Source organism: Phodopus roborovskii, unplaced genomic scaffold (genome assembly GCF_943737965.1).
Source record: "Phodopus roborovskii unplaced genomic scaffold, PHOROB, whole genome shotgun sequence".
In the NCBI taxonomy this organism is placed as follows: Eukaryota; Metazoa; Chordata; class Mammalia; order Rodentia; family Cricetidae; genus Phodopus; species Phodopus roborovskii.
The window spans coordinates 29,915,300-29,934,669 of NW_026126434.1; the positions used below are offsets into that span (position 1 = coordinate 29,915,300).

General features: G+C 50.9%; 2 protein-coding genes across 2 annotated transcripts in view; both read left to right on the forward strand.

Moving 5' to 3' along the window:
* The window catches only part of Bag6 (BAG cochaperone 6), a 115,532-nt gene that overhangs the window by 58,613 nt on the left and 37,549 nt on the right, over positions 1–19,370 (forward strand). The window lies entirely within an intron of this gene.
* Positions 74–14,240, forward strand: Abhd16a (abhydrolase domain containing 16A, phospholipase). Its single transcript, XM_051187339.1, has 20 exons — positions 74–277; positions 1,206–1,262; positions 1,944–2,010; positions 2,455–2,541; positions 5,436–5,521; positions 7,411–7,484; positions 7,660–7,782; positions 9,689–9,803; positions 9,894–9,995; positions 11,510–11,573; positions 11,836–11,885; positions 12,202–12,325; positions 12,500–12,604; positions 12,742–12,805; positions 13,057–13,113; positions 13,221–13,283; positions 13,402–13,478; positions 13,557–13,655; positions 13,732–13,778; positions 13,912–14,240. The coding sequence occupies exons 1-20, from the start codon at positions 146–148 to the stop codon at positions 13,993–13,995; spliced, it is 1,677 nt and encodes a 558-aa protein (XP_051043296.1). The 5' UTR covers positions 74–145; the 3' UTR covers positions 13,996–14,240.

Sequence of the window (19,370 nt, forward strand, 5' to 3'; positions counted from 1 at the left end):
GAGCGTCAGGTCGGGCCGGACCGGCCGTGGGGGGGAGGGGAGGGAAGAGCCGGTACGTGCTGACGTCACGCACGCAAAGCCTCGGAGGCCGAGGGCGGGGCCGGCGGGGACCTGAGGCCGAGGAACAGTGGCCCGAGCCGGGGCCATGGCAAAGCTGCTGAGCTGCGTCCTCGGCCCCCGGCTCTACAAGATCTACAGGGAGCGAGAGACGGACCGGGCCGCGTCCAGCGTCTCTGAGACTCCCACTGCCGTCCCCGCCCCCTCCGCCAGCTCCTGGGTGAGTCGATCCCCCCCGGATGAGTACATGGTACGGTCCAAGCCGCGCTGCTCCATCGCTCCCCGGACGCGTCCACTGCCGGAAACGGGGGATGCTGCTTGTCAAGCGGCGGTCGCGCACTTCGCCTGTGGGCGCTTCCCGACTCCGAGTCACGCCGCCCGCCCGGCCGCCGCCTCTCTTTACGGCTTTGGAGCAACTCTTGCTCACTCTCACACGAGTGCTTGCTTCCCTCCTCCGCGTCCCCCGACCCTGTCATGTTTCATGGCTGATCCCAGTTGAGTCTGGAGTCCCCTGCGCGCACTGACCGCTTTTGCCCATAAACTCCCAGTTTCTTCCTCCCCTAGGCTCTGTTGGCTTTCTCTGTAGCCTGATTTTTCAGTTTCAAAACGACTTATACATGTCATGTATCCACTTGTGCAACTCGGACCCACAAGCCTAGCCTGAAGACCAGGGTCATTGCCCTCACGACAACTGTAGGTGGTGGTAGTCTGCCCTCCAGACTCTCTTACCTTTTTTTTTTTTTTTTTTTTTTTTATTGGTTGCAAATTATGTTTAGGAGCCTTTCCAAATTGTCCACACCTAGCCACATTCTTCCTGAATCAACTTAGGTCAAATTCTATTCCTTCCCTCTTAGAATTGTCATGGAGTCTTTCCACTAACTACCCGTGTTCCCCATATACACAGAATCACATTTATAGCCGGGCTTTGGAAAAAAGAGCAAGTCTCCCAAATGGTGCTTTCACTTTTCCTTTCAAGTCAGGGCTCAGGGTCATAGGTGAGAAGTCAGGCTCAGTGTCACTAGAGGCCAGGAGTAACCCAAAAGAAATGGCCAGGGAGGCTAGAACCAGGTGGCACAGGTTGGGGCTTCTGGAAGGGAGGAAGGACATGTCAGCTGGCAGGGTCCTTAACAGGCCATCTGTTTTGGCAGGATACATATTATCAGCCCCGTGCCCTGGAGAAACATGCTGACAGCATCCTGGCCCTGGTAAGTCAGCTCCACATCTTCGACCCTGTAATTCTTAACAGGCCCAGCTGCTCCCTGGATGCTACTCCTGTCCAGCCTGGGAAGAAGGCAGCAACCCGGGGAGGGGGGGGATGCTCTGAGCTCTGTGCAGAACTTGCTAACACACATGTACCAGTGCACCCCAAGTTCAGATAGTTGGCATTCCTTCTTGGGGACTCTCCATTATGTACCATAAGCTTTTCCTGCAGCACTCTGAGTCCTTAAGATAGCACATTTACCCTTGGGATCATGTGCAGGTCTCTGAGCCTACAGTCCCCAGTGACCTGTCCTCCCTGGCAACTAACCTCTGTCTGAGAGGCAGCTGTTGTCTCTGGCAGACTTCCTATGGTGACGTTTTTCCCATCTCTTGGAGACAAAGCCTAGGTCTCTCTCGAGTGGGGCCAACTGTGAAGGCTTAATTAACTTGAGTAGACAGAGAGGCTGGTGTTTTCAATGTGATGGAACTGTGTCAGCCTCCATTATGCTCTCACACACTACCTGGCAACAGATGTTCATGCCCCCACTGTGTGTGTGCATGATGTCATGAACAGAGCATTTGCTTAGTGTGTAGACTCTGGGTTCCCCCTCTCAGAGTCTAGGCCTGGATAGGCAGGACAGTGTGTGCACAGGCGTGTTGACTGCCTGTCTCCATCTCTGCTGCAGACTTCTGTCTTCTGGTCCATCTCTTATTACTCCTCTCCCTTCGCCGTGTTCTACTTATACAGGAAAGGTCAGTGCGCTCGCAGAGGTACTATGGGAGGAAATGGGCAGGTCACTGGCAGCTGAGTCAGCTCCCAGAGAGGAAGGGGGTCCTATGAGGACCATTTGACTTCCCTCTTTTTACCAGGAGTCTTCTCCCCCTAAGACAGTGGTTCTCAACCTTCCTAATGCTGCGACTGTTTAACACAGTTCCTCATATGGTGATGCCCCCAACCATAAAATTATTTTTGTTGTTACTTCATAACTAACTTTGGTACTGTTATAAATCGTCATGTGAATATTTTTGGAGACAGAGGTTTGCCAAAAGGTTCACAACCCACAGGTTGAGAACCACTGCTCTAAGAGAATGGCTAACCCAAAGAGAGAGGGTCTGGGATACAGGCTGTGGGAAAACTGGGAAGAATTGCTGAGAGGCCCTGTGAGAGCTTCTCATATTGTCTCTCTTCCCTCCCAGGTTACTTGAGTTTGTCCAAAGTTGTGCCGTTTTCTCACTATGCTGGGACATTGCTGCTTCTACTGGCAGGTGTGGCCTGCCTTCGAGGTAGGTAGAGAGGAGCCTGCTTTGGAGCGATGACTAGATAAATATTAAGTACTTTTTGCAAACACAGGTTGGGGCTGGGCCCTGCAGGGAATAACTGAGAATAATCTAAGGTGTTGAGCTGCCCTTCAAGTGGCTCATATTAAACGTCCCACATGTGTATAAGCAAGATATGTGAGCATGGACACAGCATACAGCACTTAATTCTCACTAGGGCTGCAACTTTAAGATGCGTAGTTATCTGTTAGTGCACCCACGAATATAAATGCTGTGCAGCTCACACATATGTTGTTAGGTGGATGGTATTAAATTTTCACTGGAAACGGTGCAGAGGATGCTTGAGCACATATCCTCTAATCCCAGCCCTTGGGTAAGAATGAGGCAGGAAGTTGATGAGTTCCAGGCCAGCCTGGGCCACATAGTGAAGGTCAGAACCGATGTATATGTACATGACAAGACCCCAACCCAAAGACATACAGGTGTGGTTCTCTCAAAAGTCTGCTGGGCGTGTTAGAGGCTGGGGAGACCCCTGGTGGGAGATGACTCTGTTTTGTCTTTTTATTCATTTTTAAAATTTTGCCTCTGTGTGTGTGTGTGTGTGTGTGTGTGCATGCATGCGTGTGTAAGGATAACATGATGGGGTCAGTTCTCTCCTTTGTGGGTTCTGGGTATTGAACTGTGGCTGTCAGACTTGTAAAAAGCATCTTACCAGCTGAGTCTCATTGGCCTCTTCCATTCTCTTTTTTAAGACAGCTCAGACTGGCCTTCAGTTCTTGATCCTCTTGCCTCTCCCTCTCAAGCGCTGTGATTACAGGTATATATCATTCTTTTTCTTTCTCTCTGAAATTTATTTTAATGCTCATATATGTTTGGGGGACATGCATATGTGTGTGGGTGCCTGTGAATGCCAGAAGAGGTTGCTAGATCCCTGGGAGCTAGAATCACAGTTGGTTATGAGCCACTTGAAGTGGGTGCTGGGAACTGAACTCTGGTCTTTTGCAAGAGAAGCAAGTACTTTTAGCCATTGACCCATCTCTTCAGGCCAGTGTTCTCCTTGACCTGGGTGATAGTTACATGTTTACCTTACACTAAAAAATATTACTGATGTATATGTGTGTCTGTATGTAGGTCTGTGTGCATGAGTGCAGGTGCCTGAAGAGGCCAGAAAAGCCTTTAACCATCAAGCCATCTCTTCAGCCTCTTATTTGCATTTTTAACTATATTTTGCCAGCTGGTGGTGATGTATGTCTTTAATCCCAGCACTAGGGAAACAGAGGCAGACAAATCTCTGAGTTGAGACCAGCCTGATCTACAAAGTGAGTTCTGGGATAGCCAGGACTACTCAGAAAAACACTCTCAAAAAACAAACAACAGGGCTGGAGAGATTCCTCAGCGGTTAAGAATACTGGCTGCTCTTCCAGACGACCTGGGTTCAATTCTCAGCACCAACATGGCAACTCACAGCTTTCTGTAATGTCAGTTCCAGGCGATCAGACACCATCACACCAATGTACATAAAATAAAATAAAGCAAACAAACAACAGCAAAACTGTATGCTGTCTATGGATAGTCAGGATTTCAGGTGAACCCTACTCTTCCCATTGCATTTACCTATTTTGGCATAAATGGCACCCTACAGGAACCGCTCTCCGCTTGCTTCCTTTTCTTGGTGTCGTATTGGTGCTATGGAGTTCAGTTTTGTTTTCCTTGTAGCACTTGCCCTCTGACATTCCCTTGTTGGCTGGTTTGTTTTCTTTTCCTAGTCCCACTCACCTGAGGCACAGTGCCAACCTCCTCAGGGCCAGGAGCTGTGTCCAGCTTCCTGCCTGTCTCTGTGGGTAGGATGGTCCCTGGCATATGGCACCTGCCAGGTCAAGGAGAGAAATATTTACAGCCCGTGCCTCCTGATGGGAATGGAGAGAGGCATCACCATGGAGGCCAGCTGCCTTTGGAAAGAGAAAAGAAAAAGAAGCCAGCAAGAGCTCCAGGAGTTGGAGAGGCAGCAAGAAGGGTCAGTGAGGCAGATGCAGGGGATGAAGGTGGAGAAGTAGTTGTGAGTGGCCTTGGCACCATGGGCAGGATTTAGGAGCACACAGGAAGCAAGCTGGAGAGCACCTGAAGAGGACAGGAAGGAAGTCTGCTGTCAGCAGAGGAGTAGTAAGGTTCTGGAGGATAAACTTTCTATAAGGCAGACATTTGCTAGTTTACAAAGAAAAAAGCCACTAGGGCCCCCCAGCATCTGGGAGGCTGGAGCAGGAGAATTTCTGAGCACTCTAGCCCATCCTAGCCTTTATAATGAATTGCAGGCCAGCCTGGGGCACAGAGTAAAACCCTGTTCAAAATCAAAACAAGAGAAATGAATGGAAGAATTGTCAGGTGTCGTGTGGTGATGGGTGCTTGGACTCTCATCAAAGCAGGTGGACCTCTCAGTCCAGACTTAATGACATAATGAGTTCCAATGCCAGCCAGAGGTACATAGTGAGACCGTGCCTCAGAAAAACAAACAAATAAACAAACCCAAAACCCCACCAAACAAAGAACAAGAAGGGCTGGTGAAGTAACTTAGCAGGTAAAAGTCCTGCACAAACCTGGTGACTTGAGTTCAACCCCCTCCCCCAATTAGCTTCAGGTCTCCATATTCCTCCTGTGGCACTTGTATGCCCACACACAAACACACATACATACAATATAAAATGATGATTATAATGATGATAAAAATAATAAAACTTGAAGACTCTCAGGAGAAGAATCCTGTGGCTGTGTGGAAGAAGTCGTGTTTCCTTATGTGAGAGGTCCTTGATTCCTTCTAGGGCCTCCTTGCCCATTTCCAATTCTCTTAATTCCCTGGTATCTGGCTTGCCAGTTCACCTAATATGTTTTCTGTCTTCTCTCTCCAGGCATCGGACGCTGGACCAACCCCCAGTACCGACAGTTCATCACCATCTTGGAAGCCACACATCGGAACCAGTCTGCAGAAAACAAGGTGAGGGGTTCTGGGAAGGATGACAGTGTGTCCTGCTGTCCCCCCATCCCCCTGGGTCCTGCCAGGTTTACACTGCAAACTGCCATGAGCTTTCCAAGTGTCTAATGGATAATCTGTTAGAACATTCCTCTCCCTCTCCATTTCTATGCTCAAGAACTGTGTAAACGTAGAAGCATCTGCAGCATCTCTGAGAAGAGGAGCCGTCTGTCTCAGTGGCTCAGTTCTGTGTTCACTTCAAGGTGTGCCTTGAATGCCACTCTGGCTCTGTTTGGGGATAGAATGGATTGGGCAGGTGGGTCCACTCCTGTGCCCAGCAGCAGAGTGGTGCCATCAGGCACCAAGCCCTTTAAGCTGTGCTTCGCCTGCTGCTACTGGAGTATGATTGTCTTTGAGATGGGGTTACGGGGCCTCATAAAGCTCTGTCTTGGTATGAAGGAGCCATGACCACCATTGTTGCAATGATGGTCATGCCAAACCCCCATTTATAAGCTGTGTCATGAAGCTCTGAAGGACATGAGAGCATGGTACACACACTGTTTCCAGCCATGTCACTGCCATATGAGGTGGAATATTCACCCTCAATTTTATATCTGAGGGAAGAAATGTGTGTCAGAGTGAGGAAGTGTCTGAATCTAGATCTGGGCATAGGTCTGAGCCAAACCTGGCTGAGATGGGCTTTGCTCATCTTATTTTGTTTTGTCATTTACATTTTTGTACATTTTTTTTTTCTGTTGCTCTTTCTTAGTCGAGTTATTTTTGAAAATGTCAAAAACATTCCTGTGGCAAAAAATAAAAAATAACCCTCAAAATAGAGACCTTGGAGCTCTGGGTATGGGGGAGGACAGTGGATTATGAAGACGCAGTCCCACTGCCCACAGCATGTGGCCCAATGCAGTAGGGAGACATAGACACAGACAGTTGACAGGTCTCCGTGATGTGGGGAGGGAGGTGGCTGTGTGCACGGGGCCCTAGAAGATGAGAACCTAGGTGCACAGAGCCCATTGTGGGCATGACTGTGTTCTCAGTCATGGGATCAGCAATTTAATTGGTCAGAGAAGTGCCCCCCCCCCCAAGACACAGTTTCTCTGTGTAGCCCTGTCTGTCCTGGAACTCGCTCTGTAGACCAGATGGGGAGGGTAATTTGACCAGCAGCCCTTACCTCCATCTTTGCACAGAAGCATCATCCTTGGGGTGGATCAACCCTAGACATTTCTGTGTTTTTGTTTTTGTTTAGTTTAGTCTTATTTTGTTTTTAAAAATTTATTTAATGTGAGTACAGTGTTCTGCCTGCATGTATCCCTGAAGGCCGGAAGAGGGTAGCAGATCCTTACAGATGGTTGTGAGTTGCCATGTGGGTGCTGGGAATTGAACTCAGGACCTCTGGAAGAGCAGCCACTGCTTTCAACCTCTGAGCCATCTCTCCAGTCCCCATTTCTGTGGTTTTGGTTTTTGGGTTTTTTAAAGACAAGGTCATGCTATATAGCCCAGGGGGCTGACCTGGTATTTCCCATTGTCCTCTTGCCCCTGGGTGAGGTCACAGCATATGCTACCATTCCTGACTTTTTAACAGTTTTGTGGTGCCGTTGGAAATTGAACCCAGAGCATCATGCATGTTAAGTAAGCACCCTACCCCAGCTTTAGATTTTCAGGAAGCGAGAGTTAAGAGTTGTAGAGATGGGCAGATGAGGAGGTTGGGGGAGGCAGCTGCCTTGTCCCAATATTGTGGTCATAGATCTCCCATCTAGAAATGAGAGAGGGCTGACCTCCGCTCGGTTTCCTTGTGATATGGGGCAGGCCCCTGCATGATGAGGGTGTTGAGGGTGAATAAGCTGGGCTTCCCCTCTGTTCTCAGTTCTCCATTCCTTCTGTCCTTTCTGTGCCCACCACAGAGGCAGCTGGCCAACTATAACTTCGACTTCAGGAGCTGGCCCATCGACTTCCACTGGGAGGAAGCCAGCAGCCGGTGAGGACCAGTTACCGCCTCTTTCCCTTTGTTGGTGCTTCCTCAAACACCCAGCCCTTATCCCTCCAAGGTCCTAGGGTCTGTCTGCTCTCCAGTACTGCTGTACCTTCCAGACATCTTGGTCTGGCCTGCTGCTCCTCGCTCACCCTGTCCCCTTCCCTTTTCTCTTCTTCAGGAAGGGATCCCGAGGTGGCCCTTCCCGCAGGGGTGTGGCCCTGCTCCGCCCAGAGCCTCTGCACCGGGGAACAGCAGACACGTTCCTCAACAGGGTCAAGAAACTGCCTTGTCAGATCACCAGGTGGGAAACTGGGGGGAGGCCAAAGCCCCTGTATCATGAACTTGGTTGTAGAGTAGGGCCTGCTTCATTGTGTGTCTCATGGGGAAAGCCTCTGAGGCCCAGGCTTCAGGGGTGTACCAGGTGGAGAACCAGATGCCAAGAATGCAGCTGAAGGAAGTAGCAGGTACCAAAGTGAGGAGAAGACCCCTTGCCGTTATAGGCACACGGGTTCCAGTGTGCTGCTGTGCAGTTGTCCTGTCCCCTTTGCTTCTTGATTCCCCACCTTGGCCCTCACTGTGCCTCAGCTCCTGCATCTGAATAGCCTGCCTCACTGGATTGTTGAGATGAACACTGGGAATGGTGGGCACCTTCCCTGCCTGCCTGAGGCCAGAGCAGAGCCAGATATCTCAGTCGTGCTTGCTGGGGTTTCAGACCAGCCCACTCAGTGACTCAGTGACCCACTGCCCTGCTGAGTCTCACATTGCAGCAGAGGTGGGAAATGAGCACCAGGCTTTAGAATACAAAGGAAGGGGATGGAGTTTGCCTCGGCTGTTGGCATCCTGGAGTGGTCCAAAGGGAAACCTGATCTGGGGAAAATTTCTGTGGGGGTGTTGGCAGGATGGCACAGTGATATTTGAGGCTTAGCTGGAAATGGCTATGTGGTTGTTCTGCAATAGTACCCACCACATCTTACCCGTCCGTATGAGTCCACACACTCAGTAGATACTTGCTGAGCTCCTTGGGCAGCTCCAGTGTGGTAGGTATTGTCAATGTGAATGTAACAGCCAGGTCTCTGCCCTGATAGGACTGTGACCCAGTTTGGTATCTCTCAGGCTACAGATCTTGACCTATTTGAGTCTTATTTTTATTTTTTGAGGTATGGCCTCATGCAAACCCAGGCTGGTCTTGAATTGGTAGTATAGCTAAGGCTGGCCCTGAGTTCCTGATCTTGCCAAGTGCTGGGAGTACAGGTGTGTGCTGCCATATCTGGCACCATTATTCATTCTGGAAGTCACTGTAGTGAATTACAAATGGTCATTTTTTTTTTTTTTTTTTTTTGAATGGTGCTGGGGGTAGGACCTGGGGTTGGTACATGCTCTGCCACTGAGCAGTAATCACCTGGTCTTATATGAGGACTTTTGAATACATCTATTTACATTTACATGTGTAAGGCCCTCATGCCTTGTTACACCTGGTGGTGCCCTCCTACTCTGTGGGGACCCAAGGATTAAATGCATTTAGGCTGTCCCTTTACCCAGTAAGCTGTCTTGCTGGTCTTTGAGAACTCTTAGTAAGTCGTACTTTATGCATTAACAGAATTATATTTGATAACTGCATTTATTTATTGTACCTAGAAATCTCATAAAATTCTCAGAATTATATCCAAGCAGACCCTAGTTTATTATAGTTTTAACTTTTGAGTTTTGGATTCTTTCCCTGGCCTAGCAATGGTGCCAGGCGGGGGCTGTGAGCCACAGCCCTCATCAGCCAGAAGTGTTCTTCACTGTTCCGGGCAGCTCCATCATTGTGTCCATCAGGTTGTGGGGGTCAAGTGCACTTGCAGCCAGTTATTTTCAACTTGTTATGGCTTTTTCAGGACATAACCCTTTGTAAGTCTAGAGGCATCCATGTATTTGTATTATACTGGGCCACAATAGAAAATGGTTTTGGTTGGTTTTCACAGTATTAGGGTTCAAACTCAAGGGCTCACATGTGCTAGGAAGCCCCCTGCCACTAAGCCATGTCCCCATTCCTAAAACCGTAAAATGGACATCATGTAGAAGAGCTCGGAAAGCACCAGGCTCCTATGGTTTCATCAAGGACAGACAGAGGAAAAGGTTAGCATGCCCTGGAATCCGACTGCAAGTGCTGAGATCAGGCCCTGGACCCTATCAGGGCTGGGGTTCACTGACCCGTGTCCCCACAGCTACCTGGTGGCACATACCCTGGGGCGCCGGATGCTATACCCAGGCTCTGTGTACCTGCTCCAGAAGGCCCTCATGCCTGTGCTGCTGCAGGGCCAGGCCCGACTGGTGGAAGAGGTGAGGCTTCCTACCTGCTGCTTGCCCCGTCCTCCTAGGGATGTGGCCTCCTTCCCCTCATGACCTGGTCTTTGCATCTCTCTTGCTCAGTGTAATGGGCGCCGGGCAAAACTACTCGCCTGTGATGGTAACGAGATTGACACCATGTTTGTGGACCGACGGGGGACAGCTGAGCCCCAGGGGCAGAAGCTGGTGAGAAGGGGCAGGGAGCCAGAGAGGGTGGTAGGGGTGGCAGAGACTTTGGAGGCCCCAGTGCTACAGAGCCATTAATAATAATCCCCCCCCCAAAAAAATTAAAACAGGCAGTAGTGGTGCATGCCTTTCATCCCAGCACTCCGGAGGCACAGGCAGGAGGCCAGACTGGTTTACAGAGCGAGTTCAGTACAATCAGGGCTACACAGAGAAACTGTCTCAAAAAAAAAAAGAAAAGAAAAGAATAATGTCCTCTTCCAGCTCCATCCAAAGACCTCTTCATAGGAAAGGTCTGAGAGGAAGCAGGTGGTAAACGGAGGCCAGGGGATCAGGAACTCAAGGCCAAGGCTGGGTAAATGGTTCAGTGGGAGATGTTTTGCCATGCAAGTGTGAGGACCTGAGTTCAGATTAAATCCTGGCGTGTTGGACACCTGTAATCCCAGCACGCCTGTAGGAGAGGAGGTGGAAGGATCCTCAGCATGGGTGCTGTAGTGTGCGCACACATGCACACACAGTTTAAGGTCTCTTCCTTGGCTACATGGTGAGTTGCAGCCAGCCTGTGCCTGTGTCTTTAAAAAAAAAAAAAAAAAAAGCGAAAATTCGAAGGTCAGAGCATCAAAGCAGGCTGAGGAGGAAGCTCTGTAGTCTCTGCACCCCACCCCACCCGAGTTCTGTAACAAGCACCAGAAAGGGAAAAAGAAAAGGACTAGTCATTTGAGCTAGGGGTGTCAAGAGCCTGCCTAGTGTGACACATGAACCATGGCACGGAGACACTGTCATCCCAGCACTGAGGAAGTGGAGGGTCTGAAGTTTAAGTCAGTCTGCCACATACTGGGTTCAAGGCCTGACCAGGGTACACAAGACCCTGCCCAACAACAACAAACAGCAGGTGAATGGCAGTGCAGGCCTGGGTCTCAGCACCTAGGAGGTTTTGAGTTCCAGGCTAGCCTGAACCACCTAGCAAGACTTTGTCTCAAGAAAACAAAAATAACGTTTGCCACATGCAAGCCATATTTAGTCCTCTCTGCCTGTATGGTGGGACTGTGTGAGTCCACTCTATGGATGATGGGATTGTCTGCAGAGTGGCTGTTAGTGAGCAACAGTGCTAGAAACAGACCTGGGTAGCCAGGCCCAGTATTCTGTGTCCTTAAAGTGGCCCTGACCTGGGAAGAACACTGTGCAGGGGTCCAGAGGGTTGGGTTCCAGTGCTGGCTCCGCCATCTCTCCCCATCTCTGACCTTCAGCTTGGGCACCATGGAGTGCTGTGAAAAAAAGCTGTCTGTACACCTAGCAGAGCCATAGGCCCAAGAGCATGAGCTCTGGATCCCGTCCCCGCCCCCTCACCCCCTGGTGGCATCCCAGGGGAAGTGATTGCTGCTGGGTGGCTCGGGCTCACCTTCAATGGCCTCCTGGGGCCCCGTTGCCATTGCGTAGCACCTGCAGTTACTTTGCCTCCTGTTGTGTAGACTATCCCACCCCGACACCCTCCCAGCCCTCCTCTGCTTCCTCCGCAGGTGATCTGCTGTGAGGGAAACGCGGGCTTCTATGAGGTGGGCTGTGTATCCACGCCCCTGGAAGGTAAGCCCATGGTTCACACTTTTATCTCTGTCCTTTGGACCTGACTGTGTCCCTCCTCCCTCACTACTGTGACCTGCTCAGACCTGACCTGAGGTCTGACTTTCTTACTTGTGAGGAAAAGTCCACTTGGGCTCTGCTAACCATGCCTCCCTCCCGGGACTGCCTGTGCCTTTCTCATGCTTGCTTTCCTGTCCCACCCCCAATCCCGCTTGCCCCACCTCACGCAGTCACACTGCTGTCTCTACCCTCCCCTGTGTTACAGCTGGCTATTCCGTCCTGGGCTGGAATCATCCAGGCTTTGCTGGAAGCACGGTGAGACCCTCTCCAGAGACCTGTCCTCTTCCAGAATTGTGTGTTTCTTCCTCTGGTTAGCCACAGGGAAGGAAGAAGCTGGTGCTGGGTTCTTCAAGGCCTTCCACACGCCTGTGACCTGGGTGCTGGGTTCTTCAGGGCCTTCCACACGCCTGTGACCTGGGTGCTGGGGAGGACCGTGGAAGCTGCAGCCCTTTCTCCCATGACAGGCAGAGGGACACAGTGGATCATATAATCTCTGTGTTACAGGGTGGCTGCAAGGAGGGTCCACACTAGGTGAGCTGTCCTCTGGCTGACCTTTGACCTTGTCCTGCAGGGGGTACCATTCCCACAAAATGAGGCCAATGCCATGGATGTGGTAGTTCAGTTTTCCATCCACCGCCTGGGTTTCCAGCCCCAAGATATCATCATCTACGCCTGGTCCATCGGAGGCTTCACTGGTACCTGCCACACAAATCTTGTCTCTGCCTAGGAGATGTGGGCACAGGCACTGGTAGCTCCCAAGAGGGGTGGAGGCTTCCAGAGAAAGAGGTTGAAGTGGGTGAGAGGGACCTAAATGACAGGTTCCTATTGCACTTCTGAGTCCCCCTCCTCACACCCTGTTGTCCTGCTAGCCACATGGGCAGCCATGTCCTATCCAGACATCAGTGCTGTTATCCTGGACGCCTCCTTCGATGACTTGGTGCCCTTGGCCCTGAAGGTTATGCCAGACAGCTGGAGTGAGTACAGCTCCCTTGCCTGTCCTTCCAGGGGAGGGGTGGCCAATACAGGGGACTCTTCTGACTAGGTCCTGTCAGGGGGGGGGCTTTATGTTAGGTGAAATCTTCATCTCTGCCACCCTTGTGTCCCGCTCCAGGAGTCCTGGTGACCAGAACAGTGAGGCAGCACCTCAACCTCAACAACTCTGAGCAGCTGAGCCGGTGAGAACAGGTCACAACCCACCCCCACGCTGCCTGGTGCTAAAGGGAAAGGCCACCGGCCCATGTCCCACATCACCCTGCCACCTTAGCTGGTTCAGCCCTTCTCAGGTCCTGAGACCCTGAGTCTTTTCACTCAGGATCTGGCAGTGAGGGTTGGAGCCTGGCACTTCGTGGCCTTGCCCAGGGCCAGTCTGAGCCTGAACCCTTAGGTAGCCTGGCTCTCTGAGCTCTCCTCCTGCCCTGTCCTGAAGGTTCCAGGGCCCGGTGCTGCTCATTCGGAGAACCAAGGATGAGATCATCACAACCACGTGAGTGCTGCCTCTCCCTTCTTCCCCTCCTCCTCCCCTCCCTCACAATCCCCAACTGTGCCCACCATGTATCCAGCTCCCCTAACCAGGGTAACTCCTGCCCCCAGGGTTCCTGAGGACATCATGTCCAACAGAGGCAATGACCTCCTGCTCAAGCTCCTGCAGTTCCGGTGAGAGGTGGGGGTGGACACGGCTCAGTGCTGACACCGGCACTGGGAAGGAGTGTGGTGAGGGCTGAGGAGTGATGTGGTTCTCATCTGTCTGTCTGGCCCCCATGCTGCTCCCAAGGTACCCTCGAGTGATGGCGGAGGAGGGGCTCAGAGCTGTGAGGCAGTGGCTGGAGGCCTCCACCCAGCTAGAGGAAGGTGAGGCGACACCTGAGGTTGGTAGCCAGGGGGCTGGTCAGGGGGCTTATTGATGGACACTCCTTTCTCCCTGACCAGCTTCAATTTATAGCCGATGGGAGGTGGAGGAAGACTGGTGTCTGTCTGTACTTCGCTCCTACCAGGCAGAACACGGGTCTGATTTCCCCTGGAGTGTGGGTAAGGAGGGCCCTGCCCTGCATGGTGGGGTGTGAAGAGTCCAGACGGATCCCAGACAGTGGCTTTCTCTTTGCAGGGGAAGACATGAGTGCAGATGGACGGAGGCAGTTGGCACTGTTCCTGGTGAGCTCAGGAGTGGGTGAGGGAAAGGCCTGAATGGAGGGATGTACACAGGGCTCGGGCATGGGTTCCTAGCATGGTGGTGGGAACAGAGGAGAAGGTGCTCATACCCACTCCTGCTCTGCCTTTTCTCCAGGCCCGGAAGCATCTGCACAATTTCGAAGCCACACACTGCACCCCACTCCCAGCCCAGCATTTCCAGATGCCCTGGCACCTCTAGGGACCACATTTAGATTCTTCTGGAAGGACAAGATGAGAGGAGATGTGAGGGGACACTTTTGTGATCCTCTCTATTCATGTTGCTGTTTATACTCTGGGCAGTGGGGATGTCCCCCTCTGACCATGGTCCTCCTGCACGTTTCGTTTCCCTTCGTCCATGTGGAAGCACTTAGCTCTCCCCATACACACCTTGCATTAAATGAATGATTTATTCCTAATAATTAATAAAAAAGGTATTTTTTCTACTGTCTGTCTGATTGTGAGATTTTCCAGACGTCCAGGAAAGCAGTGGCTGGGACAGGGGAGCAGAGGCCCCAGAGGGTGAGCTTTGGGAACCCCCACTCAAACCAGATTAACTCGTCTCTCTGTCTCTCTGCCTCAGCCATCATGAGCTGGATCTCCAACCCAATGAAGACCCTTTCTGTGCTGTGTGCAGTGTATGCATAGTTTCCCCCCCCCCCCCAGCTCTCACTGCCCCACACCTTCCTTGCTCAGCTCTTATTATTTCCACAAGGAACAGGGAGTGGCTCCTGTAGCAAACCAAACCTAATGCCTGTCCTCGGCTCGTCACCAAGTCTGTCTGCACACCCTCTTTATCGTGGGGAGTGAGGGCCAGTTGCCAAGCACTGAACCTGAGGACATTGGATCTTTACAGCTTGTATCCTGGTCTTTGAACCTGTGGGATGGAACAGCCTGGCCTCCTTCCTTTGGAAACTTCTCTCCAGGTGAAGGAACCCCAGCTCTACCACTGTTTTGAACAAGATGCTTAACCAGGATGTCAGCATTTTATGCTGGTCACAGTCTCAGGCTGATTTTGTGTGGCCTCCGATAGCAGGGCACCACCCTCTGAACATGTGGCAGAGGCCATCAGGTCGCTCAGCAGCTCAGTGACAGCTGACATTGTGCTGCATCTAACACAGGGGAGGGTTGAGATTGACAGGTGACATGACTGAGGTATGGGGCAAGAAGAGGGGAGGTGGCCCTAGCCTCTGAAGGCTCTGACTTCAGCAAACAGCAGGTGGAGAGAGTTGGAACTGATACCCTGTCTGCCCCAACCCAGGAGTTAGACAGGGTGGAAAGTGTGTAACACTTTCTAGGCAGGGTGTGGTGGCACACACCCTTAGCCCCCCACACTCAGTAGACAGAGGAACTCAGATCTCTGAAATTCAAGGCCAGCATGATCTACATAGCAAGTACTAGGTCAGCCATGGCTACATAATGAGATCCTGTCTTAAAAAACAAAAAGAGCTGGGCAGTAGTGGCGCACACCTTTAAACCCAGCACTCAGAAGGCAGAGGCAGGTGGATCTCTGTGAGTTCGAAACCAGCTTGGTCTACAAGAGCTAGTTCCAGGACAGGCTCTAAAGCTACACAGGGAAACCCTGTCTAAAAAACAAAACAAACACACACACAAACAATACCAAAAAAAACAAAAACAAACAAAACACAAAGTCAGTTTGTTCATGAACCTTACCCTGCCATTCCTATAGTTTAGTTGCTATAACTAAATCTATTCAGCTAAGGGACCCTCTAGCCCTATGCCCCTTCCCTTGGGACACAAAGCTCCCTTCTTAGTCAGCCATCATCAGGGACCGTCACCACTACCCTCTAGAACTTACACTGCAGATCAGAAAGAGCCCTCAGGTATCTGAATCACTGAAGTGGAGGGGGAGTGGGGTGCACACCATGTGGGTCACCCAGGGGCTATGGTTCACTTCAGATCACTCTCCATATCCAACCGCCAGCCGGATGCCAGCGCCATCTTGTAATGGAGAATGTAGGGACGGCTCCCTACAGAGAGGTACTCCGTGCTTCCAGACCACCCAGAGGTAGACTCCTAGCACTACATAATGACTAACAACTTTCCTAACTTCATGCCCTCTCCTGACTTTCACAGGCATTGCTCATGTGGTACACAGACATACTTGCAAGCAAAACATCCATAAACATAAACTTTTTTGTTTGTTTGAGTCCTGGAACTCACTCTGTAGACCAGGCTGGCCTCCAACTCACAGAGATTCTCCTGCCTCTCCCTCCCAAGTGCTGGGACTAAAGGTGTGCACCACCAATGCCCAGCTATAAACTGGATTTTTAAAAATTATTAATAAAAAGATGCAAGGACGGGACTGGAGAGACAGCTCAGAGGTTAAGAGCACTCATTGGCTGCTCTTCCAGAGGCCCTGAGTTCAACCACATGATGGCTCACAGCCTTCTATAATGAGACTTGGTGCCCTCTTCTGGCTTGCAGGGATACATGCAGGCAAAACACTATACACATAATAATAAACAAACCTAAAAAAGAAAAGAAAAGAAAAAGCAGCAGCAAGGGCTCTAGACAACACTTCAAAGAAAGGCTCACCGTCCCCGAAGTCTGCCCTGCATGCACCCCTGCTTGTCTCAAAGCCCTGACCTCCAGAATGACCCCTTTCTTTCTTTGCTCCTCTGCAGCTTCATCCTAGAGCAGGGATGGCACAGTTGGTTGGGTCAGAGCATGGCCTGTGCACTCTTCAAGGACTCCTCTGAGTCTGGAGAGATGGTTCAGGGGTTAAGAGTGCTGGCTGTTCTTCCAGAGGGCCCAGGTTCAATTCCCAGCTCACACATGGTGGCTTGCAACCATCTGTAGTGGGATCTGGTGTCTTCTTCTGGCATAAAGTTGATAGCGCACACCTATATATTAAATAATTTTTTTAAAAAGACTCCTCTGATTTCTGTCACTATGTGCTCATCATTCAATGGACATTTGCATCAGTTGGTGCCAGGCCCTTCCTCAATCCTCCAACAACAGAATCATATTTCTTCCTACCTGGTCTACCTCTCAGGGCTTTGGTTTCTCCCTCAGTGCTGGGATGTGATGATTTTTGGAAAGTTCTTACAGTAGGGGAGAGGGGCCCTGCACTGCAGGGTCCAGCCTTGAACTTCCAGACAGATGGTACACTAAAGCAGGCTGTGTCTTCCATGGCACACTGTGGCTTAAAGCCTGCAACTTACCTGGGTAAAAGGTTAGAAACAAGAGGCCCAGCGGTGGGTTTCCAGGGCCTGACATGGGGACTCATATGCAGAGTGTCCTTCTGTGGATGCTGCATGAAGCGCCAGAGAGCCTGCCACCCAGCTGCACCTGCATGGGGCCAAGGATGCATCCTGGAGCCAATGAGCTATCAAGCCAGGGAGCGGGAACTTGGAGCACTGAGTCTGTGGGCACAGAGCCAGACACGCTGACTCTTAGCGGAGCTGGGTGGGGCAGAGAGGGAGGTGCTGTGGGCCCTGGTCACTTTGTGTAAGCCTGCTCTGCTTTTTTGACCCCATATTCTGTCTGTCAGTCCCGTCTTTCCATCTGCTTTTCCTCTGAACCTGCTGTAACGCTGAGCGTGCTGGTGCTGTCAACCCAGTGTAGGAAGACTGGGGACAGAAGGACCAGTTCCAGGGCAGACAGAGCTACAGAGGGAGAAATGAAACTTACTAAACACAATCACCTCTATTCATTCCCTACATCTGCATTCTCACCTCTTTTCCAAAGCCCTATGTCGCCATCTTCTGACTGAACTGAGGAATTGTGATATGCTAGGCAAGCCTCACAGCTAGCATTTATTCGTTCATTCATTCGTTCCATCCATCCACCCACCCATCCATCCATCCTTATTATTTACCTGTCATCTATCTATCTATCTATCATCATCTATCTACCATCTATCTACAGGATCTCACTATGTAGTGCTGGCTGGCTAGCCTTGAACTCGCTATGTAGACTAGGCTGGCCTCAGACTCACAGTGACGCCATTATTAAATGTCTGCCCCCACCACAACCAGCTTATTTTACTCTTTATTTTGAGAGTTCACACTAAGTTATCCAGGTTCACTTTAAACTCACTCTAGCTCAGTCAAGTCTTGAACTTGCAGTCCTCCTGAGCGTCTTGAGCAGCTGGGATGATAGGCCTATGTCACCAGGCTCAGACTAGCTTCCATTCTTAACCCCTTGATTCTCCAGTGTACAACAATGGCAGCACTTTACAAAACAGCTGGCCACACTACCCCTGCAGAAATCCCTCTGGCCATTTGCTTCAGCTGCCCTGGTGCCCTGCCACACTGTCCTCCACACCATGGCTCAGGTGCCCCTGCCACACCGTCCTCATCATTGCTTGCTGCCTTGTCTCCCCCATCAGACTTCCACCAGGGAGAGCAGGGACTCAACATAATCGTATCTCCAGCCCATAAAGCAATGACCCAAAGGGTCAGCATGCTGGCTTAGTTGTCACCTTGACACAATCTACAATCAACTGGAACAGTCTCAGTGGGGAGTTATATTGATTACATGAATTGAAGTAGGAAGATCAGCCTACAGTTAGGCTGTTCAAGGAAGGCAACTCTGAACTGTATAGAATGGAAAGGCCAGGCTGGAGAGACAGCCAGGAAGAATGCTCAGTCACGAGGATGGGAACAAACGCCAGCTCCAACAAGTGTGATGCCCTCCCTCTCTGGCCCTATACACATGTATGTGCATGCATACATACACACACACACACACACACACACACACACACACACACACACAAATCTTGGGCAGGGGTGAAGAAAGTGGGTGAGCTGTGGGTGCCCATGAAGATGGCTCTACTCACAGCCCCACAAAGAAGGCTCCTGACAGTGAGCACCAGCACACGTGCACGAATTCATTGTTCTCTACTCTTGACAGTGGTTGCAATATGGCCAGGTCTCTAAAGTTCTTGTCCCTGTGACTTCCCTACTGCGATAGGCTGTGACCTGGGATAATAAGCTAAAATAAACATTTTGCCAGGCATGGTGTCGCATTCCTTGAACCCTGCGCTTGGGATTAAGAGCTCTGTGAGGGTGGTGCTGTCCTGCTCTACAGAGTGAGTTCCAGGACAACCAGGATTACATAGACCCTGTCTTAAAAAATAAAAACAAATAAAAATAAATGTTTCTCCCCTGAGTTGCTTTTGCTGGGGTATTTTATCAGAGCATCAGGAAAGGAAAGAAACAGGACAGACCCTTTTGGGTTCCTTTCCCAAGACAGGATATTAGGGCCCAGAGTGGCTGTAGGTGGTGGACATTCTGAACTGGCTGTTCTAGTGCTGTTCTCCACGTCAGAGTATTGCCCATCTCCCTCCTCTTGGCCAGCCTCTCCCCCACCAATATAAGCCCAGACCTCATTTGAGGCCCCTGGGACTCTGTGGAGTGCCTCCCAATCCCTGTATGCTGTTCTTTCACTAGTGCTGGTCCTGGTGGCTCCAAAGCAGTGGTTCTCAGCCTTCCTAATGCTGCCACCCTGTCCAACAGTTCCTCATGTTATGGTGACCACCACCCCACCCCACCCCCACCATAAAATTATTTTTATTGCTACTTTCTAACTGTAAATTTGATACTG